A 27,927-nucleotide genomic window follows, 5' to 3' on the forward strand; every position below is an offset into this window, starting at 1 on the left:
GTGACAGTTTGTCATTGACTCCTAACCAGTATAATACACAAGAACAAGAACATATGACTACAGATAATGGCCGTTGTAGCCATTCTCTTTTCCCAAACTCACTACCAAGTAAGCCAACGCAAAATCAGAAGCATGGCGAATACGATACAGCGGCGCATTAGCTCGAGCCCGGGAAAAAAGAAAGGTTCCATCGGGTTCTCTTCTCTACACTCTAACACCCTTACTGCGCAGCACATTGAGAGCAGCATTAGCCGTGAAGCCGGTCCACTGGCCAACAGCACCCATTACATTGCTCAGCGATGAAGTTTCACTCAGCCGGCGGTTAAGAAATTGTCTGGTCTCGGCAAAACCCTGCGAGCGGTCATTTGTCATGAACAACTCGGACGATGCGTATATCATGCTGAGGGAGCCACGCTTGGTGTACCACGACGAGTCAACTGAGGCGTCGCCGGCCAGGAAGTAGATTTCGTCCGACAGAGCTCCCAGCTCCTTAACAGACTCTGGGAGGTATGACGGTTGCGCCATAAGTGCTAGGGCCTATTTATACAGAAAAACACAATCAGAAGTTAGCTACTTCAGTACACATCTCGCGTTTCCTAGTGGGTGTCACTAACATCCTGCCACTTGTGAACCACTTCAGCGTTGGCCTTCAAGCGCTCCCAAGTCAGCGCCTCGACCCGCTCCCCGACGCCAGAGCTTCTCGCAGGCTCCTCGGCGAACAGGGCCTTGCTCTGGCCCGTCAACGCCAAGCGCGCATGCACCAGGTGCCAGCGCACCAGGGCAAAAGCACCGTCTGCGACGGCGGCGGTTGTGATTTCCGGGAAGCCGGCGTCGCGGGCTCCGGCAGTCAGCGCGGCCGTTGTGAAGCCGAGCTCGGGTACATGCTTGTACGCGGCACTGAGAATCTGGGTTTCGGCTGGGGTGAAGTGCTGGCTTGGCGCCGATGGGTGGTCGTATGAGTGGTAGGGGTGGGCGCGGGATGGACAGGCGGCGCGGACTGTGTATTGTGTGCGAAGGGAAGATAGGCACAGAGCCTGTCGTCGCATTGGTAGCGCCATTGTGTGGATTGGTTTTGGATGGGCGAGTGGTCAATTTGGCGATGTGGTTGTTGTAGAAACAAGATTTGCAGTTTTGGTGTTGACGTCAGGTGTGCCGGTTGGATTTGGTTATGGATTTTGATTGGATCATGAATTTTGCGGGTTTCCTATGCTTGGGGTTACTGACCCTATCGTTACACAGAATAGTTTGACGTTGTACAATTCTACGAGGGCATCTTAACCACCAGGACAAACATTGGCGGGATTGAGGCTGGCTTACTCAAGTATTTATTGTGAGTACAAGTAGATGTAGTGAGTGCGGTCGGGCCAAGGTGAACATTGTTTGAAGCTGAGGGTTCAACATTAAGCTGGAAGTAGTACCACGCAGCAGGTCACGGAGGCTCAGGTTGCTTCAAATTTGTCTTTTATTTGCAATTTAGCATGGTAATAGCAGAAACAACTGGCCGGTCTGAGGCAAGGCTAAACTAAACATACATGTGATCAGATACAGAGCAAGATAAAATGTTGTCAATAGTTCAAGCCTTAGAAGTATGCTTCAGAGACCCCGACTGAAGTGAGGATAGGATAAGAGTGGGTCCTGGTGGTGTATGAGTGCATCGAGCCAGCCTTGCAAGAGAGGCTGCTGGAAAAACGCGCTAGCCCAGCCCTGCCCCTGCCTGCCTGTTTACGGCTTTGCCGATTATGATTATGTATGCAGGAGCTTCTTTGTTTGCAGGCCAGCCTTTTTTCTCGTGTTCTGGGTTTCTGTTCTTTCACCATCCAAACACCACAAAACTTCAATTAAATTGGCATCCCGCACCGCCGCTGCCAACGCAATCGCCTACCTCCGGCCCGATCGATTCTTATTCCGACCGCTCGCTCCCCCCGGTGCCCCGTCGCTTTGTGCGTTCTCGACAAACAATCGCCCGGATTGAGTGACCCGTTCAAGTGTGAGTTTGAGTTCTCCGTCAATGCCATCGACCGCGATGCGTTGAGTATCCTCGACAAACTGCTGGCTAGTGAGCCGCTGTTCCTTTTGCTTGGGGGTCATTGCTGTGCCGTCTGGCGGCGTCTCCAGTGGCAGGAGTCTTGCCCGTTGGCCGCCGGCCGGGGAGGGCAGTACCAATACCCGCCCCCTCGCTGGCGGTGCTGCTATGGTGTGGCTCCTGGGCGCCGCATGTGGTCTCGATGGTCTATTGGTTTACGTGGGGTTAGTTGGTCTGGCTGGCTATGGGGGTGATGGTGCTGGAATAACATGCATGACAAGACATGGCATGGGCTTGGCCTGTATTTGCTGGGTGGAGAGAACGACGGCATGGGGAGGTTTGGCATTTGCTCTGCTTCTGCGTCTGCAGCGGACTCTATCTCTGCTGGCTACCCTGTGTCCTGTGTAGCCTGGGCAACTCGCCTGCAGTCCCAGTCTCAGGCCCAGCCCATGTGTATCTGTACCCTGTACCGGCCCGGGCCAACACGGCCATCGTCCCTATGTATACCATAACCATTTGAACTGTTACGTCCTGCTGCTCTGCCACTACGTTCCCTCGTTAATGCGGGACAGTACTTTGCTTGTCTGTCATGTGTTTGATATTCCGAGTATCGATCAAGCCTGTCAATTGACGGCCCTCCGCGGCATGGCCTGCCCGCAACTCACCTGCCCCCGTACACGCATTGCCCCCTCACAACCACCACGGAAGGTCGGCTCTATGGAAGCGTCCTGATGTACGTTGGGCTCATGCACAATTGTTCTAGTGGTGCTTTGTGCTACAGTATCGCCGTGTTTCTGGTGCTGGGCTGATGGCGCCAACTTGCTCGTCAACGTGGCGTGGCGTCTTTTTGCGTGTTTGACCTCTCAAACTTGCAGTGGCCAGCAGCAAGTCGATCGATCTCCGAGCCGGCACCCCCGGTCAAGTGTCGTGGTTGGCGTGGCAGAAGCTGTTGGCCCCAAGCCATCGCGAGATTCAGGAACACCCCCTCACACCAGACAACCCTGCCAGCCAGAGGGAGAGACAGACAGTCGGAACAGCCGCCACACAAAGCCCGCTTGAGCTCACCGCCTGTTCCTTTTGCTTCCTCTGCTCCCTGTTTTCAGAGAAGCAGCTTGCTTGTTCGACAGCTTCAGAGCATGTAGTCACTAACAACCGCGTATAGAAAACGGACTGTGACGCTTGAGATTGCCCTTTTAGCTTTGTACCTTTCTGGTCGGACGCTCGCCGAAGACCTTGATCCTCGCCGCCGCTCACGGGACCGCTAGCTTCGATCCCAACACGCATTCCATAGTGCCAACGCCTTGCGACCAACCGCTCGACCGACCGACCAACCGACCGATACGATGGGTAAGTGATACCGCCATCTGGCTGCCCTTTGCACCTTGGCCCTCTGAAACCCCCCTTCCCCCTCCCCGGAATGCAACACGAGCGCCGGCTCGTTGTGCGGACCAGCATCAGCGGGAACCAAGTGGATTTTTTGCAGATGCAGGCTTTGACACAAACACGCGTGCTCTGCTCTTGGATGCGGATGTGGTGCACTGGCGAGAAGCTTGTATAACCAGCTTCGGTCAGACCAGCCAGTTGGTTGGCTGACTGGCTGGCCTGTATTATTTCCCATGAGCAGCGGCGGTACTCTGTTGCATCAGACCCGATCCGATCAGCACAGAACAGCCCATGTTCCTGTTTGTGTTCGTGGGCGCGTGGTATTGCGGCGTTTTTATATTGCGAGCATGGCCAGCCCCGGCCCGTCCATGCTTCTAGAAATGCCGCCGATGTTTTTCCTTTTTTTCTCTTTTGCTGCCATTGTTTTCCCCGGACTTTGTCTTTGTGCCAAAACCCCCCGCCAAGATACATAAAGCCCAAGCTCGCCCCCGGCAGCATCTGCATCCATCTGCACCAGCACCAGCATCAGCATCAGCTTCAGCTTACCAACGGCTTTCCAGCCACACCAAGTTGGTCGGCCAGGTCTGTCATGTCCCCCTCTCTTCCCAACTAAGCGGCGTCCGCCCATATCTACACACTGTGACTCTGCTGCCCCTCTTGACGGGCGGTCCTGGCTAGGCCCCGGCCCCCCAATAAAACTGCCCTCGCACTGTCTTTTTTTGTTTTTTTCTTCACACCCCTTTGGCTTGTGTCGCCACCAAATCTGCACCTGGCTGCGTGTCTGGCGTCTGGCGATCAATCAGGACTCGTGGCCACTTGTTGGCACAGCCAGAGCGCCTGCGTCGGCGTCTGCGGCGACCTGTCGCTGTGTTTTCTGCCCTCTCTCCCCTTTGATACAGCCCAGCGGCCTTCTGAATTTTTGCTGCGCCATGCAATGTCCACGCAGTTATTGGCTGGCCTGCCGCGGAGCATTGGTCGGGCCGCCCAATCACTTCAGTCTGGCCTGGCCTGATAGACTGGATGGACTTGCCTCTCTCTGCTTTCCGGCCTGTGGCTTAATTTTGCACATCGCGCACAAAAGCCGAAAAGTCCTGTCGTTGCTTGCGTCTGCCTTTTTTTGCTGGCTGTGCCTCACCCTGGCCCTTTTTAATCCACCACAACCTAAGCCGCTCAGCTCAGCTCTTTTGCCCGCGTCCACTGCGTTGCTAACCTTTGCCCTCAGACGACTCTACCGACAACTATCGCCCTGTAAGTTGCTTGCTCTTCGCTCCCTTTCCCCCGCATGTTTGCGCTGCTGCCGCATTAGCCCTGCAATCCTCATCGCTCCATCAAGTCAAGTGAAGAAGCTTGCGTGGCTAAGCCGCCGCGCCTGTTTGCTGGCTGGCGAAACCGCCGCCCTGCAGAGGCAGCCAGTCACTTGGCTTAGCTCGTGGCTTTCCTGCGGCCGCTGGCAGCTAGCTGGCCTTTTCTTCTCCGCACTGCAAGCTACTGGCTCCCGCAGCAGCGCGCGCCCTCTCTCCTAGCACCCGCTCACATGGCTTACAAATCCCAGGCGGTCTCCAACGACCAACAGCGCGAAAGATCACGGTCTCCCCGTCGCGGACGCTCTCGCAGTCCTGGCAGATCGGCTCGCCGCCGGTCCTTTTCGCCCCGCAGCCGGTCTCGTGGTGATCGTGGTGAAAGCCGTGACGATCATCGTCGTAATCGCGACCGCTCCCCCATGATGCAGCAGTCGGCCCCGCCCGGCGCTGGTGCCGGCGCTGGCCCTGGACCTGGTGGTCCCGGGTCTGGCTTTGGTGGCCCCGGCCCCAACAGATCCTACGACGATGGCCGCCCGCCCCGCGATGCCATGATCAACAACATGCGGGATTCCTCCCAGCAGGACCGTCGTGTTTACGTCGGTAACCTTGCTTACGACGTCAAGTGGCACCACCTCAAAGACTTTATGCGCCAGTGTTAGTCCCCTCTGTTCCATCCCCCCCCCCCCCCCCCCCCCTGATCCAAATTCCCCTTCTAACCTGGATAATTGTAGCTGGTGAGGTTCTTTTTGCGGATGTGCTTCTGTTGCCAAACGGAATGTCGAAGGTGGGCACTTGAAACTTGTCACATGGCTTGGATTTTGGTCTATGGCTTCCCCCCTCTACCCCCAATGTACCCTTTTGCCTTTCCCCCTTAACCTCGCCCTCCCCCCTCCCCTTTGGAATTGATGGGACTGTTGGATTGACGGGTTGGAACTTTGTTGTTTTTTGGATGATGTAGGGATGCGGGTAAGTCTTTATTCCTCTTTTCTTCTCCCAAACTGTCAGTGCAAATTACTAACATAAACGAAAAGTATTGTGGAGTATGCCACTAGAGACCAGGCTCAAAATGCTGTTCAGACCCTGAGCAACAAGAACCTCATGGGTCGCCTGATCTACGTTCGCGAAGTACGTATACAACGGTGGAAAACCTTAACCTGTAACCTTGTTAACAATACAATAGGATCGTGAGGCTGAGCCCCGCTTCCTCAACGCTGGTAGCGGCGGCGGTGGCGGCGGCGGCCGTGGAGGCTTCGGTGGTGGTGGTATGCCCCAAGGAGGCTATGGCGGCGGTTACAACAACATGGGCGGCCCGCCCAGCACTCAAGGTCGCCAGATCTACATTAGCAACGTTTGTTCTCCCCCTGGCTTTCCTTCACCAAGTTCAAGGTACATACTGACACCATATCATATAGCTTCCTTACAGCATTGGCTGGCAGGATCTGAAAGATCTCTTCCGCCAGGCCGGTACGCATGCTCCAGCAATTCACATTTTTTTCCCTTTCTCTCCCGAATGCTGACATTCTGCCCACTATATAGCTCAAAATGGTAATGTGCTCCGGGCTGATATTCAGAGCGGCCCTGACGGCCGCCCCAAAGGTTCCGGAATTGTCGTTTTCGAAAGCCCGGATGATGCTCGTAATGCCATTCAGCAGTTCAATGGCTATGAGTGGCAGGGCCGCAATATTGAGGTCCGTGAAGACCGGTATGCTGGAAACAACATGGGCTTTGGCGGCCGTGGTGGCTTCCAGGGTGGCCGTGGCGGCTTCAACAACTTTGGACCTCCCCGCGGAGGTTATGGTGGCCGCGGAGGCTACGGAGGTGGCTTTGGCCGTGGTGGTTACCAAGGAGGCCCTGGCCACGCTGGCGGCTTCGAGCATCATGCCCCTCAGTCCTCTGCCCCTCCTAATCCCTTCACAGACTTTGCTACTGCTGGTAACGACCCGAGCGATACCATCTACGTCAGAAACGTGAGTAAACAGTCTTCCAGACGAACCCATGGGTGCAAGTCTTTCTAATCCTTATATGCAGCTTCCCTGGTCAACCAGCAATGATGATCTTGTTGATCTGTTTGTCACTATCGGAAAGGTCGAGCAAGCCGAGATTCAGTATGAGCCTAGTGGCCGCTCTCGTGGCACTGGCGTTGTTCGCTTCGACTGTATGGAAAACGCCGAAACGGCCATTTCCAAGTTCCAGGGCTACCAGTACGGTGGCCGCGCGCTGGGACTGAGCTTCGTCAAGTACATTAACCAGAACTCTGGAGGCGCGCCGCCGCCCAACACGGCTGCTCCCAACATGATGATGGGAGGCGGACCTATGGAGACTGACCACCACGGTGGTATGAACCAGAACCAAATCATGTAATCTTGGTGTTGGTTATCTTTGGGACATTGGCGAATGTCTCTGGTGCTTTGGCTGTTTCATTTTGCGTTTAATGATATACGCCATGCTTGTATTCATGGCCCTCTATTCTTCTTTAGTCAGCTGTTTCACCTTTTTAAGTGTTTTCTTTTTTTTTCATCTTCCATTTCTCTAACATTAGATATTCCGGCTGTGCGTATGGTACGGTACGTGCTTGACAACAAACATATTTGCTTTACGGGAGTCATCTAAACAAGAAATTCATTGTAGCCCAGTGAAACTATGGACTTATTTTGTAAGTATGAACGTTGGGTGACTGTGCGGCGAAATTCAACAGGATATATGTAGTCTAAGCAAGTGGTATTTATGGTTTTTGACAGGATATAAACTATTACACCTGAGATCGAGTGTTGCCAAGTCTCAAGCGAAGAGGAACACTGTAACAAAGTGCGCGACATCAAGATGCGGGTGCCGCGGCAGCAGTCTTCTTTTTCTTGGCCTTGGCCTTCTTCTTGCTGCGGTCTCGTGGCTTCAGCGCCACCATGCCAGTCTTGCAGATGTCGGCATATCTGGTGTAGAAGCGCTCCAGCTCACTGGGCTGTACGATAGTGGATAGCTTGATCTTTTCCTTGCGCTTGGATTTCGACTTGCCGTTGGTCGCTCTGATGATCAGTGGAAGCGGCTTGGCGAGGTTCAGGTCGGGCGTGGGGTTGGTTTCGGTAGGAGCGGGAAGGTCCTGTCCATAGGTGACTAGATGGCAAAGGCAGGGAGAATACAAGCATGTTAGAAGAGTCTTGGTTTTTGGGGTTTCTTCCTAGTTTCGTTTCTGGGGAAGCGCATCGAGAAGCCGAATGGCAGACTGTGCGACGATCTGAAAGAGGGAGACAATAACATACGGCGCTTCTGCACGAGGTAAATCGACCCGTGGTCCTTGGGCTTCTTCTCGTCGAACAGCCTCGCCAACCGGGAAAAGAACTAGGAGGGACGCGTTAGAATCGCTGGGCCAGGGGACCTTTAGGAAGTAGGCTCGTGGTGCGCGTGGTTTGCTTACATCCTCGTTTGACAGGTGCCCAGACGCCATGGTGACTTGCTTCTGGCGTTGGTGAGTCTATCACGAACAAGCTCGGTGGGCAAACTGAGACGACGAACTTGGTTTGGATTCAAGGTTGGACAGAGGGGCCCGGGACTAGATTGTACTGCACTAACATCTTGGTGAGCATTAACATGCAATACCAGTTAGGTAGCGACTGGAAGCTGTTGCCCCACTATCGCTGTCCCAATCGGGGTGATAAGCTCGATAAGACCGCCAATACTTCTAAACCTCGGAAAAAGAAAAAAAAGTTTGGTAACAATAAAGTGATGGGTGTATCGCGGGCAAATCACTTTCTAGCTCCGGCGTTGTTGCACATGCCTTGAACCATTCTTTTTTTTTAATATTTATTTTTCTCTTTTTTTACTATTGCGCAGAAAAAACAAGATGCTCCTCTCTTCCAAGCGCAAAAGCTCCGAGCCCTTTGAGGGCGGCCGCTCTGCAAAGGTGCTGAAGCAGCAAATGGCCGAGGATGACGCCACCATCCGCGATCTCGAGAAGAAGCTGGGCATCAAGAGCCGCAAGACGGTGCCCAAGTCCTTCAAAGACGATGGTCTGGAGGACCTGTTTGGCGCCGATTTCGACAAGTCTGGCGACGAAGAGGAGCAGGATTCAAAGCAAAAAGCAGAATACGATGCCTGGCTTGCGTCCAAGCGTGCTGCGACCACCAAGTCCAAAGCCTGGACGCCTTCGCACAAGAAGAGGTCTGTGGCGCCACCGGAGGAGGGCCCAGAGGACGGGGAGTCTGATGAATTCGGCGGATTCGACGATGACGAGGACGATGGAAGCGACAGCGCCGGCGACGAGGAATTGGAGGCTGGTTTATCCGACGACGACGAAGACGATGACGAAGAAGACCCCTACGGCCTAGACGACGATGATCTCGACTTTGACGACTTTGACCAAGACCAAGACTCAAACGACGGCGACAGCGAACAGGGAGAATCTCCTGCTCCCAAAGTTCGCGAAAACCCCTACACGGCACCAGCTCAAGGCCGCGTGGCCGATAAATACATTCCTCCGTCACTGCGCAAAGCGGCGCTTGGCACATCCGAGTCTGCCACGAGGTTGCAGCGGCAGCTCCAGGGCTACTTCAACAGGCTTTCGGAATCCAACATGCTCGGCATCCTCAAAGACGTTGAGAAAATCTACGCCAACCATGCCCGAGGCGACGCCAACAATGCCATGATTGATGCGCTCATGCTGCAGGTCTGCAATCCTGCGACTCTGCCGGATACCTTTTACGTTCTCACTGCTGGCTTCGCTGCAGCTGTGTACAAGGTTGTTGGAGAAAGCTTTGGTTCTCAGTTGGTTACCAAGGTCATAGAGCTGTTCCAAAAGGAGTACGAGGTTGCGCGCAACATGGATGGCCAGCCCTCCAAGCACACATCCAACCTGCTGACATTCATGTCGGAGCTCTACGTCTTCCAGGTTGTTGGCTGCAACATGATCTTTGACTTCATTCGTCTGCTTCTCGAGGATATCACGGAGCTGAGCACGGAGCTGATACTGCGCATTGTGCGCATGGCTGGAAAGTACATGCGCAAGGATGATCCGCAGGCTCTCAAGGACATTGTTTCCGCGTTGGGTAATCCATCAGCGACTCAGGGCAACAAGGAGGTTTCCGTGCGCACCAAGTTCATGGTTGAAACCATTACAGATCTAAAGAACAACAAGCTCAAAGCCGGTGTCCAAGAGTCGGCGGTTGTTGCCGATCATGTGTCTCGCATGCGCCGCCTCCTCGGCTCGCTCAACCAAAGACGCCTTGCGGCCAACGGTCCTCTGCGCATCGGTTTGCGAGACATTGCCCTTGCCGATGTCAAGGGCAAATGGTGGCTGACCGGAGCCAGTTTTGCGGATCCTCGCAAAGCGCGAGCTGCTGCGCAGGAGGCTGCCGCTAATGTAGAGTCATCGGCGGCCAAGGGAATCGCACGGCCTACACTGGACGACGGCTATGCGTCGACCGATAGCGAGGACTACGAGTTTTGGCTGCCGGAAAATAAACTACGCCAGCTTGCCATTGACCAGGGTCTGAAGAAGGAGGTGCAGCAGACAATCATGATTGCCATTGCGGGATCGGCTAATCTTGACGACGCCGTGGTTCACTTCCGTAAGCTAAATTTGAACAAGACTCACCGCTGCGAGGTTGCACTTGTGCTCATGACGTGCGCTTCTGGCGAACACCCATACAATCCGTTTTATGCTGCTGTGGCCAAGAGACTGGCGGCTGACGGGCGTATCCGGTATGCATACAGAAGCCAGCTGCTATCGGTGTTTCGGAGATTGGGCGAGTCTCTTTTCGACGAAGAAGAGGATGCGGACGATGATACGCTGGGGTTGGACGAGAACAGACTCTTCAACATTGGCAAGTTTGTGGGCTCCTTGATTACCGACGGCTCCATGTCTTTGCAGTCACTCAAGGCCCTGGACTTCCCAACGATGCAAAAGAAGAGTGTACATCTGGTCAGCACGATCCTGACCACCATCTTTGCAGAGGCTGCCAAGAACGGCAAAGTCAGGGACAGCAAGGGAAAAAGAAGAGGCCCAGAAGAGACTCTGCGGCGCGTGTTGAAGGATACGGACGGGACGCCGCTTGCCGCCAGTCTCCAGTACATGTTGGCAAAGATGTTGAAGTCCGGAAAGCTGAGCAAGGACGAGACCAAAGCGTGCAAGGCGGCTCGGACGCTCTTGGAGCAGCAAAACATGTAGAGGGAGTTATAGAGGTGTAGTTAGTTAGCATGAATAATGGCATATGAGCGTTGTTTGGTAAGTCAATGTCGAGGCTCATGTAACTCTGCATGTACAAGATGTGTGGCGGAGACTCCCGAAGGGAAGTTGGTTGCGCCCCTGGACCCCTGCGCCTGTGGCGCTGTGGCGTCGTGCATGCGCTTGAACTTGAAAGGCCGCGGGAATGGCCGGAAATCCTGGCTTGCTTCGGTCCCGCCTTCCATATTGGCTACAGCCTTGGGAGAAGTGGGTTTTCTGGAGCGTTGGAAAATACCGGGGCCCAGAAAAAAAAGAAAACTGGGTTACTGGCCTCACAAGAAGCCCCGAGGGAGAACGAGGGCGCCTTGGGTTACAGGCGGCACAGGTCACTATAGCAGAGCCAGCCTTATTATCGATACAGATACAGAGGGCTCGGCTGAACTTCGTTTACTTGGCCGTAGCCGCATTTTCCCTTCGCAGTTCTTGGCATAGACAGTTCAGTTATCGCTCGCCTCTCCTCCACCTCTCTTTCGCGAACTTTTGAAAACCGCCCTTTTTTTTTTTTTTTGACAATCGTCACTTTTTACGAGTCACCTCGTTTTTTGTTTTGTTTTGTTTTTCACAATGCTTTCCAGCTCTTTAATACCCCGCGTTGCCGCCCGCTCGGCCTTCAGACAGTCTGGGTGAGTCAAATTCAAATCTTGCCAGCTCGATTTTTTTTCGCCACGGCCAACCGACCGGCGTCTTGTCTACTCGAAGCGATGATAAAAGAAGAAAAAAAATGAAAGGAGAAAGTCTCTGCTGCCAGCTCGCCGGACCGCTCGCGGCCTGATACTCTCATTCTCTCGGGCAGCCGGCGGGCGAGTCCGTCCGGCCGGAGCTTGACTTCTTCTCGGGCTTTTGCAGGGAACCCCGAATGGAACAGTGGCTAACCGACTTTTGTTCTAGTGCTGCCGCCCCTTCAAAATGGGTGCGCCTGTACTCTTCCGCTACTGGTATGCTTCCGTCTTTCGCGACTCCGAAACACCAAATTTCAGATCATTGCTCTGTTGCAAGATCCATGGCAATGTCTGGCTACACCGTTGCTCATGTATACTAACGAGCTTGCTACTCCAGAGCAGAAGGACCTCGTTATCATTGGTGGTGGTGTTGCTGGCTACGTCGCTGCCATCAAAGCTGGCCAGGAGGGCCTCAAGGTATGGGCGATTATTAAGCCGCCTTTGGGCAGATGCCGACTATCTCCGAGCTCTCTCTAACCCATCATCTTCACAGGTTGCCTGCATTGAGAAGCGCGGTACCCTTGGTGGCACCTGCCTGAACGTTGGCTGCATTCCCTCAAAATCGCTGCTTAACAACTCTCACCTGTACCACACTATCCTCCACGACTCCAAGAGCCGTGGTATCGAAGTTGGCGATGTCAAGCTAAACCTGGCCAACCTCATGAAGGCCAAGGAGACCTCGGTTTCCGGTCTGACCAAGGGTATCGAGTTCCTTCTGAAGAAGAACAACGTCGAGTACCTGAAGGGCACTGGCTCCTTTGTCAACGAGAACGACATCAAGGTTGAGCTCAACGACGGCGGCGAGACTACTGTCTCCGGCAAGAACATCCTGATTGCCACTGGTTCCGAGGCCACTCCCTTCCCCGGTCTTGAGATTGACGAGGAGCGCGTCATCACCAGCACCGGTGCTCTGTCTCTGAAGAAGGTCCCCGAGTCCATGATCATCATTGGCGGTGGTATCATTGGCCTGGAGATGGGTTCCGTTTGGTCCCGCCTTGGTGCCAAGGTTACCGTGGTTGAGTTCCTCAACCAGATTGGTGGCCCTGGTATGGACACTGAGATCTCCAAGTCGGCCCAGAAGCTGCTCAAGAAGCAGGGCATTGATTTCAAGCTCGGCACCAAGGTCACCGGCGGTGACAAGAGCGGCGAGAAGGTTCAGCTGCAGATTGACTCTGCCAAGGGTGGCAAGCCCGAGACTGTAAGTGCGATTCCACTGGTTGTTGTGATAGAAACAAGAGGAAGCCCGTGATTATGACCCGCGCTAACACTGCACTTTGCAATACAGCTGGACGCCGAGGTTGTCCTCGTCGCCATTGGCCGTCGCCCCTTCACCGGTGGCCTGGGCCTGGAGAACACCCCCGTTGAGGTGGATGAGCGTGGCCGTGTCATCATCGACTCCGAGTTCCGCACCTCGGTCCCCCACATTCGCTGCGTCGGTGATGCCACCTTTGGCCCCATGCTTGCCCACAAGGCCGAGGAGGAGGCTGTTGCCGTGGTCGAGTACATCACCAAGGGCCACGGTCACGTCAACTACGGCGTCATCCCCTCGGTCATGTACACGCACCCCGAGGTCTCGTGGGTTGGTCAGACCGAGCAGGACCTGAAGGCTGCCGGCATCCCGTACAACGTCGGCACTTTCCCCTTCAGCGCCAACTCCCGTGCCAAGACCAACCAGGACTCTGACGGCATGGTCAAGATGCTGGCTGACCCCGAGACCGACAGACTACTGGGTGTCCACATCATCGGCCCCAACGCCGGCGAGATGATTGCCGAGGGTGCTCTGGCTCTCGAGTACGGCGCGTCGACCGAGGATATTGCCCGGACGTGCCATGCCCACCCTACGCTGGCTGAGGCTTTCAAGGAGGCTGCCATGGCCACCCACTCCAAGGCCATCCACTTCTAAGCGCACAAACAGCGCGAGAACGAAGCTTTCTTTGGCTGAGTTTAAATGTTTTTTTTATTTTGGCGCATGAATAGCATAGAATGCGGCTTCTATTGCGCCTAATTGTACAATGACTTCTGATCCCACTCGTAAATGGTGTCTCTCTGTTGTCGGTCTCCTATATAATGAGGTTGTAGTGTGTGTGTGTGTGTGTGTGTGATGTGCCACAGTGGGAGAAATGCATGGTGGTTGTGATTCCCCGGGTTGCCAGCCACTACATAAGCATGGCTGTGTATTTATCATGAGGAAATCAAACATGAAACTCGCTCTGAATATGCTTCAACATGTTGGCGAAAGTGGAAAAAAAAAAGAAAAGAAAAACTAGGAAAAGAAAGGGCACTGGTTAGTTAACCCTTATTTCAAAATAGATGGGGGGTTTTAGGGCTGGAGTTTGGGAACGGGGTTTGGGCTTTTTTTCCGTTGTAGACAGTAACTGGGGGCAAACATGGTCAAGAGCATGCACAGAAAGCCACTGGCTGACCAACGAGACTGGCCATGATCGGACAGGATCAGGAGACCGACGATTGAAAGTTGAGCGATGCAGGGAAAGGGGGCTGCTGGTGTTATTGCTGTTGTTCTCTCCCTTGCGTACATGGATAGTTGAAATGTCAATGGCAGCTCGGGCCCTTGGAGGACGGGGAGCTTGACAGTGGCGGAGCACAAGCTAGCTGCAGAGCGAGTTAGTTAGCTGGCTTTTAAATCAATTCCTTTCCCTTGCACCATGGAGCAGGTGACAAGCTAAGCTGGCTGGCTGGCTCGATCTTCCGGGCCGGCCGTAGGCTTTCTGGAACGATCGGAGCTAGTTATCAGGGTTTAAGGGGTTAGGAGAGGAGTTTAAGGACTGGTGCTGGCACATGTCTGTTGTTGTGGGCTGAGCAGGCAGATGGGTGAGTGGAACATGGGCTGCGGGCTGTGGGCTGTGGGCAGTAGAAAGGAGGCGGTCAAGCAATACGTGGAGAGAGATAGAGGCAAGCTAGCGGCACGGCACAGGCCCAGCGATGCGATGGAATCATGGCGGCGGGAAAACACCAGATGAAGTGACGATGCGATGCGATGCGATGGCAGAGGCAGGCATTTATTTGATTGACTAGCTATAGTAGGTTGTACTATTATGCAGGTGGTTGGTTCTTGGTGGTAGCGATGGATGGAGTTGGTGTTGGCTGGCTGTGGATTCTTGGTGGTAGGGCAGGGCAGTGCCTGCAACCCTCCACCACGATGAATGAATGAATGGCCTGAAAGTCAATGTCAACGTGGCTTGGGGTCTCGTCTCCCCTCTGTGGCCCCTAAAGAGCGACGAGTAAGCCGCTAACCACCCACTGGCAAAGCCAAACGGTACACTAAGCCTTTGGTCCCCTCTAGGCTGCACAATTAGTTCCTGGCGCAAGGGCCCAGTGTCGTGCCAAGGCCAGATCTCGCGGCAGGCGAAGCTTCTATTGGTCTGATGGGTTGATCAGGAACACAGACCAGTATCAGCATCAAAAAGGTACGTGTGTACATCCAAAAAGTGACTGCGTAACCCGTGTGTTACCCCTGGCTTTGACCATCTTGGGTCAACGATTCCTGCCGGCGCAATTCTAAACAGAGCAAAGAGAGAAAACAAGCTTTGGATTTTGAATTCGGGCTGGCCACATTGACTACGGGCCAGCGCCTTTTTCTGTTAATTTGTCTTTTTTTTTTTCTTTTCTTTTTCTTGTTGTTGTGTCTGTTTTCTTTTCGCAACTAACTCTATTCAAGAGTACAAGTACTTCCGTCTCTCTTCCCGCGCCTCGGAACTCCTGCCCCGTTTCGTTTGACTTTCCTTCTCTCGTTCTTCGCTTCCTTGTGTCCACCTGGCTTGTCTCTCCTTCTTCTACGTCGGCCCCCCCTCTCTCTCTCTCTTTTTCTTTTCCAACCTAGTTGGCTCCATCGCACCGTATTGTCACTTGGCTTCCGTCTTGGCAAATCCCTGTTCCTAGACTCTACTACTTCTACTTATATCAGAGACGCCTCCCCACCCCAAAGCTCCATTGTCGCCGCCAAAGAACCACAAGTCTCTCTCTCTTTCTGCTACCACAACACCATCAACAACCCGATTCCCTCCCACACCGCCTACAATGCCACCCGCCCCCAATGCGCCCAAGCGCAAGCGGGAGTATCCCCTCATGACAGCTGAAGATGTCAAAGCCCAGATCGCCGAGGGCCACTCAATGGTCATCTTCGAAAACTACGTGCTCAAGATCGATGCCTGGATTCCCTACCACCCCGGAGGCGATCTGGCTGTCTACCACATGGTTGGCCGTGATGCCACCGACGAGATGAATGCGTAAGCCAACTTCTGCTGCTCCGTGGCTCTGCCGATTTGCTCTAACCAGTGTGCTTGTTACACAGTCTACATTCCCCCGAAGCGCTTGCTATCATGGCGCGCTACAGAGTCGGTCGTATCGAGGGCCGCTGGACCAATCTTGTGCCTCCAATCTCCGGCGGACAGTACTTGAGCAAGGCCCAGATAGCCGAGAAGAACATATCCAGCTCATCTAGCGACAGCAGCTCACCGCCCCCGTCTCCGACTTTTGATAGCGAGCCGGCATCTGGCCTGCGCGGCCGCAAAACCGGCTTCTTGAAAGAGCCCGCGGTCCGGAGCGTGTCGGTCTCGACAATCGACGACCAGGAGCTCAAGGTCCCCATGGATGGCATGACGTATCTGGATCTTGAAACCAAGAAAGCCATATCGCTGGATTTGGACAAGTATCCCTCGCTTGACGAAGATACCCAGGCCATGATTGTCGACAAATACCGGGAGCTCCACCAGAGGATTAAAGATGCTGGCCTATTTAAACTACGCCGCATGTCCTATGTTGTCGAGTTTGCGCGTTACAGTGCCTTCTTCTCATTGAGCATGTATCTCTTACATCTTGGCTGGTACTGCAGTAGTGCCTTGGTACTTGGTCTTTTCTGGCACCAATTGTCATTCTTCGGCCACGACTCGGGCCACATGGCCATCACGCACAACTTTACCGTCGACACGCTGCTAGGAATTATGGTTGCCGATTTCGTAGGTGGCCTATCCCTTGGCTGGTGGAAGTGGAGTCACAACGTGCACCATATTGTGACCAACCATCCCGAACACGACCCCGACAACCAACATCTTCCATTCCTCGCTGTCTCTCACCGCTTTTTCGAGAATTTGTGGTCGACGTATCACAAAAAGATCATGACCTATGATTGGTTTGCCCAGAAGATTACGCGCTGGCAAGCTTACCTATACTACCCCCTCATCGCCTTTGGCCGCTTCAACCTGTACATCCAAGGCTTCATTTTCCTGGCCAAGGGCACTGGTCCCACCAAGGGCCAAGCCTGGTGGTGCCGCTGGCTCGAGATTGTCGGCATGACCTTCTTTTGGTACTGGTACGGATACTGCCTGGTTTACAATAGCATTGAAGGAGGCTGGAACAGATTTGCCTTTGTTCTCATTAGCCACATGGCCACTACGCCCCTGCATCTTCAAATCACGCTGTCGCACTTTGCCATGAGTACGATGGACCTGGGTCCCGCAGAGTCATTCCCCCAGAAAATGATGCGCACTACAATGGACATTGACTGCCCCCAGTGGATGGACTTTGTCCACGGCGGCCTACAATTCCAGGCTGTTCACCACCTCTTCCCTCGCATTCCCCGCCACAATCTGCGTGACGCGCAAAAGCTGGTGCTTGATTTCTGCAAGGAGACCAAGATTCCCTATGCCTTCTTTGGCTTCACCAACGCCAACGTACAAATGATTGGCCATCTCGCTGATGTTGCCCGCCAGGGCCAGATTCTTGCCAAGTGCAAGCAGAGCATGATTGACCGCGAGGGCATCTTTGGTCACCACCACTAAATCATGCAACAATAGACGTGAGTGCTCTTTGGGAGAACAGTAACATGGACATTACGGCGGTCTAGGATTCTTGTTTTATAATTGTTTTGCTTTCTCGTTTTCCATGGGTATTTAGAGGGAGGTTATCTGATCTTATTTTCTGTCATGTATTCATAACACGCCCCATATGGCACTTTTAAATTTGTTTCTTTGACCCAGGATTGTCTTTGTCAACATCATTAATGTGAAACTAAAACATGATTATAGATGTGATATCTGTGAAGCCTGCCTAGAACAGTCATGTCTTGTGTTGTGAGACATGACGTCGCCGTGACAGCTGCCGCCAGCTGCCTCCAGCTGACCCGCTACAAGGAACACCTAACCCGAAAATAGACACGGAATTATCTCGATCCATACACCTACTTGCAGACCTCAAACTTATACTGTGTACATACATCCAAGTACAATCAAACATACAACTTTTGAATCGCTGGTCGCATTGTTATTAATCCCCGCGACACGCCCTGGGCAGCTACCTTTGACCGCGAATCACATCGTGCAGTGGCTCCTGTTTATATCTGACGAAAAGAGGCCCAGCCTATCATATATCGCTCAGTTCGTAGCGGTGTTGTGGTTGTACGTAGCCTGCACATCCCGATCTTTTCTTTTTCTTTCGTTGTCGATATCTTGTGACCAGTGACTGGACGAATACGACTGTCGGACAGCCCTGAAGTGCGTCTTGTTTTTGCCGAGCGTGTTCGTCATATATATATATATATCCATGCGTCCTTCATGACTAGATCATTACCCACAAACTTCATCTCCATCATCCTCTAACTCATACAGCTTCATTTGATACATATCACCGCCGTTCTCTTGCTTCATACGCTTATACCCATGGATCAGTCTATCCAGCGGGCGCTAGGAGACAAGTTCTACGACAAGCGCAAGCTTGGCGCACTTGAGTGAGTGACCTCCCCAGTCTCATCGTATCGTTGGCATCATAAGCTGACAACCATCCCACTGTGTATAGCCTTGAGAGGGTTGTCCGGAGCCTTGTAGCTTCGAGAGACTATGGCACCATCGACGTCATCATCGACCAGCTCTGTAATGATTTCACATATCAAGTCTCCATACCGCATGCGCGGAACGGCGGTCTGATTGGCCTTGCGGCGGCCGCCATCGCCCTAGGCCACGACCTGCCGCAATATCTCCGGAAGCTAATTCCCCCAGTCCTGGCTTGCTTTTCAGATCCTGAGGCTAGGGTCCGGTACTATGCTTGCGAGTCCATGTACAACATTGCCAAGGTAGCCAAGGGCGAGATTCTGCAGTTCTTCAACCACCTGTTTGACTGCCTGTGCAAGCTGTGCACTGATCACGAACTGTCGGTTAAAAACGGCGCCGAGCTGCTTGATCGCCTGATCAAGGACATCGTGTCGGAGAACTCGGTTGAGTATGTCTCGGTTGTGCCCGTTGAGAGGTCGCTAGATGACGACCACGACTTGTCAGTGCAGTATGAGCTGGCATTTTCGCTGCCGAAATTCATCCCGCTACTCAAGGAGCGGATATGCGTGACCAACCCGCACGCTCGCCAGTTTCTCGTTGGGTGGGTCGTGCTTCTCGATAGCATCCCCGACCTCGAGCTGGTTTTGTATCTGCCAGACTTCTTGTCCGGCCTCCTGCGCTTCCTGAGCGACGAGAACCGCGACGTCCACGTGGCCACGCGCCAGTGCTTGGATCGTTTTCTTAACGATATTAAACGCATCGCGAGAATAAGAAAGAGCATTGCCGAAGGCAAAAAGTCAAATGAGGGCGGTAAGCGAAAGCGTGTTGAGTCTGTCGACAGTGATAGCGGGCAGATTGATTTGGAAGATGAAGACAACTGCGATAGCGATAGCTACGGCGACGATGGAATGGACGAGAGCGAAGAGGAATGGCAGCCCGGCCAAGATGTCCAAATAGACTATTCTCGGATCCTGGAGATTCTGTCAAGCACTCTTGAAACATCGCGTGGTAAGTCTTTCATTGTCTTGAAGTTGGCTGGTGGGAAGATAACTATGCTGCCCAGAACAAGTACTAACCATATTTGCCGGGAAATTCAGAAGAAGATTCGCTCTTGGAGTCTCTGCGCTGGATCATGGAGTTCCTCAACATATGCCCTGAAGAGGTTCTTCCATTCACGCCCAGGATCCTGGCCCACATGCTCCCCGCGATTGCCAACGACGTAGAAAGCATTTGCCAGGCTGCCACGCGCCTCAACACTTCGCTGATGAATTACGTGGGCTCGCTGGGAGACGGCGGCTCCTTGGGCACCAGAGTCGTGTCGGGAGCCCTCTCTGTCCCGCAAGCCCCAGGTGTTGTTGGCCGGGACCAAGAAAACGCCCGGACGCCAACTCCTACCCAGGCTCAAGGCCAAGTTACAACGTCAGCCAGTACATCAGGAGCAGCTGCGAGGTCCAAGAGCACCGCAGCGGCGCCGGTGGCAACGACCTCTTCGCCTCCTGCATCTGATACCACGACGCCAACATTGAATCTGAACTATGCCGCGGCTGTCAACTCCCTAACGCTCTTGTTCCTAAACGACCACGAGGAAACAAGAGTTGCAGCCATAACATGGCTGCTTATGCTTCACCAGAGATCGTCGCGCAAGGTTTTGGCTTTTAACGACGTCACGTTCCCTGCGCTCCTAAAGACTCTTTCCGACGCCTCGGAAGCCGTGGTAATCAAGGACCTGCAGCTACTGTCACAGATTGCCTGCAACAGCGAAGACGACTACTTTATCAAATTCATGGTCGACCTGCTGCGCCTGTTCTTCTCAGACCGCAACTTGCTGGAAACGCGCGGAAATCTCATCATCCGACAGCTTTGCGTAAACCTCAGCCCCGAGAGAATCTACCGCACCCTGGCCGACTGTATTGAAAAAGAAGACGATATCGAGTTTGCGAGCATCATGGTGCAGAACCTCAACAACAATCTGATCACGGCGCCACAGCTGACGGAGCTGCGCAAGCGCCTCCGCAATCTCGATACAAAGGTACGATTTTACACAGCGTGCAGGATTGGTCGTCGGGCTATGCTAACGTCTTGGATAGGAGGGTCAAGCTCTGTTTGTGGCTCTGTTCCGTTCGTGGTGCTTCAATTCTGTGGCTACATTCTCCTTGTGTCTGTTGGCCCAGGCATACGAACAAGCATACCACCTACTTCAAATATTGTGCGTACCTCCAAATGTCATGCGGATAGATGCAGCGTAGCCGAGGATCGCTAACCTTGATTCTAGCGCCGAGTTCGAGATGACGGTTAATCTCTTGATCCAGATTGACAAGCTCGTTCAGCTCATTGAATCCCCAATGTTCACTTGTAAGTTGTCTTGGAAGACATGCACTTGATTTGGGTTGGCGCTGACGTACCATTTCCCTCCCCCCTCTGCTAGATCTTCGTCTTCAATTGCTGGAGCCTGAGAGATATCCATATCTCTATAAATGTCTATACGGTCTTTTGATGCTCCTCCCACAGTCATCCGCCTTTGCAGCTTTGAAGAACCGGTTGAACAGCGTAAGCAGCATGGGCTATCTGCATATTCCTCAGAGATCGTACGTATCCCTACAATCAAGCCCCCCTCCCCCTTTTTGAATCAGACAGCCCTGACCAACCAACCCTGCAGTTCTACATCTACCCAAAGCTCATCTTCCGGCAACTTTGAAAGATCCAATCGACTCAAGGGCCGTGACGACAACGGCATCCGTTGGGGCGAGCTTCTCGAAAAGTTCCGCAGTGTCCAAGAGCGATCCCGCAGGGCCCAGGGAAGAGGCGGGACTGGCCAGGAAGAGGGGTACCCTCTGGGCTTTGGCGACCTCAAGATTGACTCGAATAGCAAGACGCGCGAGCGTGGGCAGAACTCGCAGCTGGCGGTCGGCAGGGATGCAGGGCCAATGCCAAGCGCACCGGCTCCTAAGCCGAGATCGGGGCTTGGTCGACAGTTTGGCCGGCTTGGGGGTGCAGTTGCTGGGCGGGCAAAGAGATCTCAGTAGGAGGGCCTGCTGTTTAATAAAGGATGGGTAGATAACTAAGTCATTAGTGCTAGAGTGGCATGAACTAGCGACGTAACTTGCGGGGTGTTTTCTGCTCGACAAGATTCTCAAAAATGGCATCACGCTCGCAAGTCCTGTCGTGGAGATTGCGGCGGAGGTTTTGTAGTTCGGAGTATGCAACATCCACATCGGTAGGCAGTCCGTGAAAGATTGCAAGTTGCGCGTCCAGCTCTTTCTTGACAGCGAGCAACCGCAAGTATTCGTCCTCTTCCGAGATTATGGCGTCGAAAGACGGGACGCCGTCAAGCCGCGCGGCCGTCTTGGCAGACGCAGCGCGGTCCTGAATCTCGGGTAGCCTCGAGGCTATCGCCTTGATTCGGCGCTGCGTGTCCAGGTTCTGGCGTGCGAGCTCGGCGGAATACTGGTATCCGTCCTGCTGGAGTTCCGCGAGGACTGCGTCGGTCTCAGGGAGCGCGTCGTCCTGCAAGTACTGTTGTAGCGCATCGACACGTGCAGCCATTTGCTCCGTCTCGAAGACTTGCGCTTGGAGCTCTGTAATCGCACGACCTAGGGCCAGCGGCGACGGCGCAGCCGTGCCCGTTGCCACAGCAAGCGCAGCCATAGCATCGAGAGCATCCGCGGCCGCGTCTGTCAGCAAGTCCTCGACAGCCCGAGCCAGTGCGTCGTGCAGAGGCGGCGGGTCCGCCTGCTGCTCGTCGGGCACAGCTCGGATGCCCGCCAGCGCCGCGGCGTCGGCGGCGCCAACGACGTCGCGGTCCTTGTCGGCGGCTTCGTTGAGCGTCGCCAGCGCGTACAGCGCGCGCAGTGTCTCGGGCGTCCGCTCAAACGCGGGCGGGGCCCGGCCCGGCGCCAGACGGCGGTATTTGGCGGCGAGCCAGGCGTCGACGTGGCTCCAGTCGCGGGCGGTCGACGCGGCGATGCGGGCGACGGAGGGCGAGAAAATGGCGTTAGCGGGCAGGAGATGAGACATTGTTGCGGTGGCGGGGCGAGAGGTGCAAGAATGGCGGAGCGGGTTGCGATGCGGTGACGACGGTGCCAAGTGCACTGTGCCACAAGGCGAGGGGAGTTGGAGGAGCGGGTTGGCCAGTTGGGCAGACACATGTAAGCATGGGGTCGCATCAAGAAAGAGAGGCTTTTCTGGGCTGCGGGATCCCCGTGCAGCTGATCCGCGCGTCGTTGTATCGGCCAGCATCTGCCGCCCGCTCAGGATGCGAAACTCCCAGCGGAAGAACAGAAGGGAGAGATCCATCTAGATGAATCTGGGGCCCCGCTTTTGTGACACAAAATAGGATTCGGGGACGCTAAATATATCCTGGGCCCTGTCCTTATTTTGTAACAGTCAGCTTCGTAACAGTTGTCCCGTTCAGCGCTTGGGTCTTGGTGCTGGGGCAGAGACTAGCATTTTCTATATATCCCGACTTTGGGCGCCCCGTCTAATCCTTTTCTGTCTTCCTGTTCTCAGTTTGCCTCCATCGTTATTTTGTCTTGCTCTCCGACCGGCTCTTCTCTCATTGCGCACGCTGTCCTCTGCATCTCCTGCACCGGCCTCTCTCCGATTCACCTTTGCCACGACCACCCGCCCACCATGCATCTGCGAATCCCCCATCTCGCTGTACTGACGGCCAGCGCCTTGGTCCCGTCGGCCTATGGGCTCTCGGAGCGCGACATCCCCGGCGACGTGCCCGTCTCATCGCTGCTCTCGTCCGCCCAGGTGCATCTGTCCAAGGGCGAAACCTCGGATGCCCTGCTCTACTACGACGTCGCCATCTCGCGGGACCCCTCCAACTACCTGTCCATTTTCAAGCGCGCAACCACCTACCTCTCCCTCGGCCGCGTCAACCAGGCCACCGAAGACTTCAACCAGGTGCTGACCCTCAAGCCCAACTTTGAGGGAGCCCATCTGCAGCTGGCCAAGATCAAGTCGCGCAATGCCGACTGGGACGGCGCCCGCGCCGAGTACACCCAGGCGCACAAGACGTCTTCGTCACCCGAGGTCGCCGAGATGGAAGCCGCGGCACGGGCCGCCGACACGGGCCTGGCCGCCAGTGCTCGCGGCGACTGGGCCGCCTGCGTGTCCGACCTGAGCGTCTCCATCTCGGTGGCCTCGCGTGCTGCGTCGCTGCGCGAGGCCCGCTACAAGTGTCGCGCTGAAAAGGGCGAGCTCGAAGAGGCCATGACGGACCTGCAACAGCTGCTCCACATCCGCCACAGCGACACGCGCCCACACCAAGTCATCTCGGCGCTTTCGTTTTTCGCAATGGACAACACCGGCGCCGGCATGGAGCAGATCCGCAAGTGTCTCCATTCTGACCCTGACTCTAAAGTTTGTCTGGCACAGCGCCGCGTCATGAAGGATCTACAGAAAAGCATCGACAAGGCCACGAAGCTGATTGAGGCTGGCCGGTCGTCGGCCGCTATTAAGATTCTGGTGTCGGCCGGAGCAAGCTCTGGTCTCTTGGCTGAGGTGCAAACAACTATCGACAACTTGAAAAAGGAAGAAATCCTCCCTGCTGGCGTGCAAAGCAAACTCTACAACAGATTGGTTGAACAGACTTGCCGCGCCTACTATGACGTAAGAATCCGCATTCTTGACCCCAGCATGGCTCCCTGCTTTTTTTTCCCGCTAACATGGTTTCTTTCCCATACAGTCAAGCAGCAAAAAGGCCGAAGAGTACTGTGTCCAAGCTCTCGCCAACGATGAGAACTCGCTCTATGGCCTTTTCTGGGGCGCAAAGAAGAGCATGGACACGGAAGACTTTGACGGCGCCGTGCGCAAGCTAACCCAAGCCAACGAAGCTCACCCCGACCAACGAGACCAGATCCAGCGCCTCCTCCAGAAAGCCCAGGTCGCTCTTAAGCGCAGCAAGACCAAGGACTACTACAAGGTGCTCAGCGTGCCGCACGATGCCGACGAGCGCCTGATCAAAAAGGCCTACCGCGCCCGCAGCAAGGAGTTCCACCCCGACAAGGCCATGAAGCGCGGCGTGACCAAGGAAGAGGCCGAGAAGAAAATGGCCGCCATCAACGAGGCGTACGAGGTCCTCAGCGACCCCGAGCTGCGCCGCAGATTCGACCAGGGCGACGACCCCAACGACCACTCGGCCAACTCGGGCCACCCCGGCGGCAACCCGTTTGCCGGCTTCAACTTCCAGGGCTTCCCCGGCGGCTTCCCCGGCGGCGGCGGTGGCTTCTCGGGTGGCGGCCAGCAGTTCCACTTCAGCGGAAACTTCCGGTAGAGAGACTGGGAGTCTCCTTTTGTTTTTGGATGGGGCTCAATTTTTTTTCTTTTTTGGGGTTTTTTTTATATCCATCTGGGTCTGATACTGGCATGGCATATGCATCAGCTATCTTTCTTCTCTGTACATCTTTCTTCCTCTCCGGCCATGCTACCGACCGGATGGGACAACCGGGTCGGTGGTGTGCGCACATGACGTTGTATTACGATCGGAGTCGACTGGGAGCCTCGAGATGGCGCATTCAAGGGCTCCTCGAATCGCTCGACAGTCGACTCCAAAATCTCTTTGCTTTAGCGAGTTCTCATATTTTCTAGTTATCCAATACTAAATCATATAAAACGAAAATACATGTTAAACTCTCCGTCTACAACATACAACATGGTCACGGAGGGGGCAACAGTCAAAGTTGCGTTGTGCCTTCTTTTTTTTTTCTTTTTTTTAAATGTAGTTTCGGTTTTAGCCACCGTCGGCAACCTACACGTCATCAATTCATCGATGGTAGTAAGTTATATACAAAGTTTCATAAGCACGGAGGTGGTGGTTTTGGTTGAAGCAAGCACGCCGGGCACGGCCCACCCAGCGCCGACCAAGTGCAAACCCCTAGGAGAAGAAGAAAAGGAAGAAGCAGCAAGGAAAACGAAACCCAATACACAAGATAGCATAACGGAAAGTAAAAAGAGAACGGGGGGGCGGAGAGCAAGAAGAGGAGGAAAAAGGAAGAAACGTCCTCGACGTCATGATCGCACGCCATGTAAGAGATGATGTGTGACCAAGTCCAGGGCGTCCTGTAGGGATGGCGTCGAGATGCCTGGCGAGGCCGGAGGGGAAGAGTGTGGCCAACTATCTGCGAGTGTCATGAGGCTGGACGCGACTGATTCCAAGTGTCTGGGGGAGGAGAGAAGCGCAAGACAGACACATGACTCTGGCAGCTCCGAAGTTTTGTCTTTGGGAATTGCGTTGAAAGATGCACGCGGTAGCGCAAACAACCAAGATGCCGTTCAGGCCTTGTCATTGCGATTGACAAAGTACGACCTGGATTGGGTAGAAAATGTGTTAGCGATATTTGCATGTGCAGAAGACGGGATGATCAGGACGTACTTGGAGAACTCGTAGGCGGACCAGCAAATAGCAGTGCTGGGCATGGTGGTGAGAATGCGCGGGCCGATGCCCTTGAAGAAGCCCTTGGCGCCCTCGCGGGCAAAGAGCAGCTTGCACCCGGCGACGAAGCCATTGACGCTGCGCAGCTCGATATCTGTCGCCGTGCCTCTGGTCTGGAGCATGGTCTTGATGACGTCCATGGGCGTGGTCAGGGCAGCGGCAAAGCCACCAGCAACGGCGCCAGCAGTGCAGTGAGTTAAGGGGTCGTACTTCTTGCTGGGGTTCATGGTGGTGGATATGGACTCGTAGGCGAGGAACTGGAGCGCGGTAAAAGGGACGGTCATGGACAGCGTTGTGGGGTATGAGACGTAGAAGGCGGCGATGCCTTCTTTGCGGTAGACGTAGCGGGCGCAGTCGAATATGGATCGGTACATCTGGCGCGAGTTGTGCATCTGCATACGCTGCTTGATGACGTCGAACGGGTTCATGAGAGCATCGCTGGCGATAGTGGCACAGGCACCGCTTGTGGCTGTTTGGGAGGGAATTTACATTAGCACAGAATCTACATCAGAGAGTAGACTTCCCGATAGACTTACCGGCAGCAAGCGGATGATGGACGCCGGCCTCATTACCACCCATGACGTGCTTGACAGCTTCGTAGGTAGCGAAGTAGACGGCGTGCGCAGGACCTGTAGGACCAGATATGCCGCCATTAGTAACTGCTTTGGTTGGGATCGTATGCCTTTATTTTCCGTGTCTTACCAGCACCGACGACCACGCTAGTCATGCCTCGCCATAAGCTCAGAACGCCCTCGGTTGATGCAATTCTGTAGGTTCCCTGGACGACGCCTCCATAGACCGCCGAGGGGGTAGGACTCAAGACCTGCATTCTGGTCTTTGGGGACGGTTAGCATTTAGGGCCATGGCTCGGATGTGCACAGTGAAATCTACCTTGATTGCGTCAATTGGGTACATGACGGTGTGTTCCTGTGCGGAAAGTCAGCAATTGGTCATGTTGCGTGGGGGAGACTCGGCCCGTACCGCGATGCCGGCAAAAGCACCGGCGACCATGTTCTGGCCCAGGGAGAAGTTGGGCGGCAAAGCCTCGTAACTAGAAGGAAGAAGAGCATTGGGGGTTAGAAGAGGAAGATGCCGCAGAAAGCAAAAGGCGCAATATGCGGCCGTGAAACTCTGGCAGCTTCGTGATGCCCCGGCTCCAGCCCCAGGGACACAGCGCTCGGCTTTGGCAGCCGTCATGTGATGGCAGAGACTCGACTCACTCATATTCCTCGTCCTCGACATGTGTGGCAGCATCAGACTGTGACATTTTGACCACAGCTTCCGACACTTGGCCGGAAGTCTTTTCCTGGAGGGCCGCCAGATTGACGTCGGGGGAGTGATTGTTGGGCGGCGGGCGGGGGCGGGAAGCGGACAGAGGGCAATGCGTCAGCTTCGGAGGGCGCGGGGCGAGCGAAGAGGCAGCGGCAGGCGGCAGGCGGCGGGGGAGAGCGTCGATGGGAGGCCGGAGAGGAGGGGCGACGAGGAGGCGGTCGTGGAGTATTTGTAGAGGCGGAGGTTTGCACAAGGGAGCCAGGCGCAGGAAGACAGAGACAGGCGGAGAAAGGCCAGATATCCTGCTTGGGGCGTGAGGCGTGGTGCTTGGGTCGCTTGGGACTCGCAGACGAGGTTCTTGATGGCCGGCGCAGCAGAATCGACGGCACGACGGTACAGTCCAGAAATCTCGAAATCGGCGTTACGAGGGATGCGGAACACAGGCAAATCAGATTGCTGGCCGAAGTTCAAATAAGGCACCACAACCGCACGTCCAGCCGCATCGGCGTTTTTGCTGCTCTGGCACCAGCCAGTAACTATAGAACAGCTACAGGGTGCATTCTCCGCTGGCCATGGGCCTGCAGCAGATGTTACAGGGCCGTAATTTGGGCGGGACGGCACTACGACGGCACGAGATACAGGCTTCATCTGACCCCTGTTTTTTTTTCTCTTATGGCCGAGCATCAAGCTCAGCTAAAAATGGGCCTAAACCACCACCACAAGCCTCCACCGGCAGCCCTGCGGCGTCGGAGATATCTTGTGGGGCCCGCTCGGCCACCAGCCAGTCACAGTTCGCTC

At 54.6% G+C, this 27,927-nt stretch overlaps 10 protein-coding genes across 10 annotated transcripts; 6 read left to right on the plus strand and 4 right to left on the minus strand.

Annotated features, from left to right (window-relative positions):
- Nucleotides 1-204: 204 nt before the first annotated feature.
- BROUX77_006992 (uncharacterized protein) lies at nucleotides 205-1,058 on the minus strand (the record flags this gene model as incomplete). Its single annotated transcript, XM_073752037.1, has 2 exons — nucleotides 205-537; nucleotides 615-1,058. 2 exons carry the CDS (start codon nucleotides 1,056-1,058, stop codon nucleotides 205-207), a joined length of 777 nt encoding a protein of 258 aa, XP_073603139.1.
- Nucleotides 1,059-4,340: 3,282 nt separating this feature from the next.
- Nucleotides 4,341-7,068, plus strand: BROUX77_006993 (uncharacterized protein; the record flags this gene model as incomplete). Its single annotated transcript, XM_073752038.1, has 10 exons — nucleotides 4,341-4,380; nucleotides 4,629-4,654; nucleotides 4,959-5,361; nucleotides 5,439-5,491; nucleotides 5,666-5,673; nucleotides 5,739-5,832; nucleotides 5,888-6,055; nucleotides 6,120-6,171; nucleotides 6,244-6,674; nucleotides 6,736-7,068. The coding sequence occupies 10 exons, from the start codon at nucleotides 4,341-4,343 to the stop codon at nucleotides 7,066-7,068; spliced, it is 1,608 nt and encodes a 535-aa protein (XP_073603140.1).
- Nucleotides 7,069-7,522: 454 nt separating this feature from the next.
- On the minus strand, nucleotides 7,523-8,146 carry BROUX77_006994 (uncharacterized protein; the record flags this gene model as incomplete). Its single annotated transcript, XM_073752039.1, has 3 exons — nucleotides 7,523-7,815; nucleotides 7,962-8,040; nucleotides 8,117-8,146. 3 exons carry the CDS (start codon nucleotides 8,144-8,146, stop codon nucleotides 7,523-7,525), a joined length of 402 nt encoding a protein of 133 aa, XP_073603141.1.
- A 396-nt stretch (nucleotides 8,147-8,542) lies between these two features.
- Nucleotides 8,543-10,864, plus strand: BROUX77_006995 (uncharacterized protein; the record flags this gene model as incomplete). Its single annotated transcript, XM_073752040.1, has 1 exon — nucleotides 8,543-10,864. The coding sequence occupies one exon, from the start codon at nucleotides 8,543-8,545 to the stop codon at nucleotides 10,862-10,864; it is 2,322 nt and encodes a 773-aa protein (XP_073603142.1).
- Nucleotides 10,865-11,485: 621 nt separating this feature from the next.
- On the plus strand, nucleotides 11,486-13,543 carry BROUX77_006996 (uncharacterized protein; the record flags this gene model as incomplete). Its single annotated transcript, XM_073752044.1, has 5 exons — nucleotides 11,486-11,544; nucleotides 11,810-11,856; nucleotides 11,978-12,057; nucleotides 12,134-12,838; nucleotides 12,926-13,543. The coding sequence occupies 5 exons, from the start codon at nucleotides 11,486-11,488 to the stop codon at nucleotides 13,541-13,543; spliced, it is 1,509 nt and encodes a 502-aa protein (XP_073603143.1).
- A 2,132-nt stretch (nucleotides 13,544-15,675) lies between these two features.
- BROUX77_006997 (uncharacterized protein) lies at nucleotides 15,676-17,435 on the plus strand (the record flags this gene model as incomplete). The annotated part of the gene is made up of 2 exons (XM_073752045.1): nucleotides 15,676-15,884; nucleotides 15,950-17,435. 2 exons carry the CDS (start codon nucleotides 15,676-15,678, stop codon nucleotides 17,433-17,435), a joined length of 1,695 nt encoding a protein of 564 aa, XP_073603144.1.
- An 876-nt stretch (nucleotides 17,436-18,311) lies between these two features.
- BROUX77_006998 (uncharacterized protein) lies at nucleotides 18,312-21,442 on the plus strand (the record flags this gene model as incomplete). The annotated part of the gene is made up of 7 exons (XM_073752046.1): nucleotides 18,312-18,379; nucleotides 18,448-19,427; nucleotides 19,517-20,448; nucleotides 20,507-20,625; nucleotides 20,692-20,771; nucleotides 20,845-21,004; nucleotides 21,076-21,442. The coding sequence occupies 7 exons, from the start codon at nucleotides 18,312-18,314 to the stop codon at nucleotides 21,440-21,442; spliced, it is 2,706 nt and encodes a 901-aa protein (XP_073603145.1).
- A 64-nt stretch (nucleotides 21,443-21,506) lies between these two features.
- On the minus strand, nucleotides 21,507-22,433 carry BROUX77_006999 (uncharacterized protein; the record flags this gene model as incomplete). The annotated part of the gene is made up of 1 exon (XM_073752047.1): nucleotides 21,507-22,433. One exon carries the CDS (start codon nucleotides 22,431-22,433, stop codon nucleotides 21,507-21,509), a length of 927 nt encoding a protein of 308 aa, XP_073603146.1.
- A 615-nt stretch (nucleotides 22,434-23,048) lies between these two features.
- On the plus strand, nucleotides 23,049-24,699 carry BROUX77_007000 (uncharacterized protein; the record flags this gene model as incomplete). The annotated part of the gene is made up of 2 exons (XM_073752048.1): nucleotides 23,049-24,035; nucleotides 24,112-24,699. The coding sequence occupies 2 exons, from the start codon at nucleotides 23,049-23,051 to the stop codon at nucleotides 24,697-24,699; spliced, it is 1,575 nt and encodes a 524-aa protein (XP_073603147.1).
- A 998-nt stretch (nucleotides 24,700-25,697) lies between these two features.
- Nucleotides 25,698-27,124, minus strand: BROUX77_007001 (uncharacterized protein; the record flags this gene model as incomplete). The annotated part of the gene is made up of 7 exons (XM_073752049.1): nucleotides 25,698-25,731; nucleotides 25,798-26,326; nucleotides 26,394-26,486; nucleotides 26,560-26,692; nucleotides 26,749-26,784; nucleotides 26,839-26,908; nucleotides 27,078-27,124. 7 exons carry the CDS (start codon nucleotides 27,122-27,124, stop codon nucleotides 25,698-25,700), a joined length of 942 nt encoding a protein of 313 aa, XP_073603148.1.
- Nucleotides 27,125-27,927: the final 803 nt, after the last annotated feature.

The sequence above is a fragment of the Berkeleyomyces rouxiae genome (assembly GCF_048999995.1).
Source record: "Berkeleyomyces rouxiae strain 22BRR77 chromosome Unknown BrBRR77_ptg000009l, whole genome shotgun sequence".
NCBI lineage: Eukaryota > Fungi > Ascomycota > Sordariomycetes > Microascales > Ceratocystidaceae > Berkeleyomyces > Berkeleyomyces rouxiae.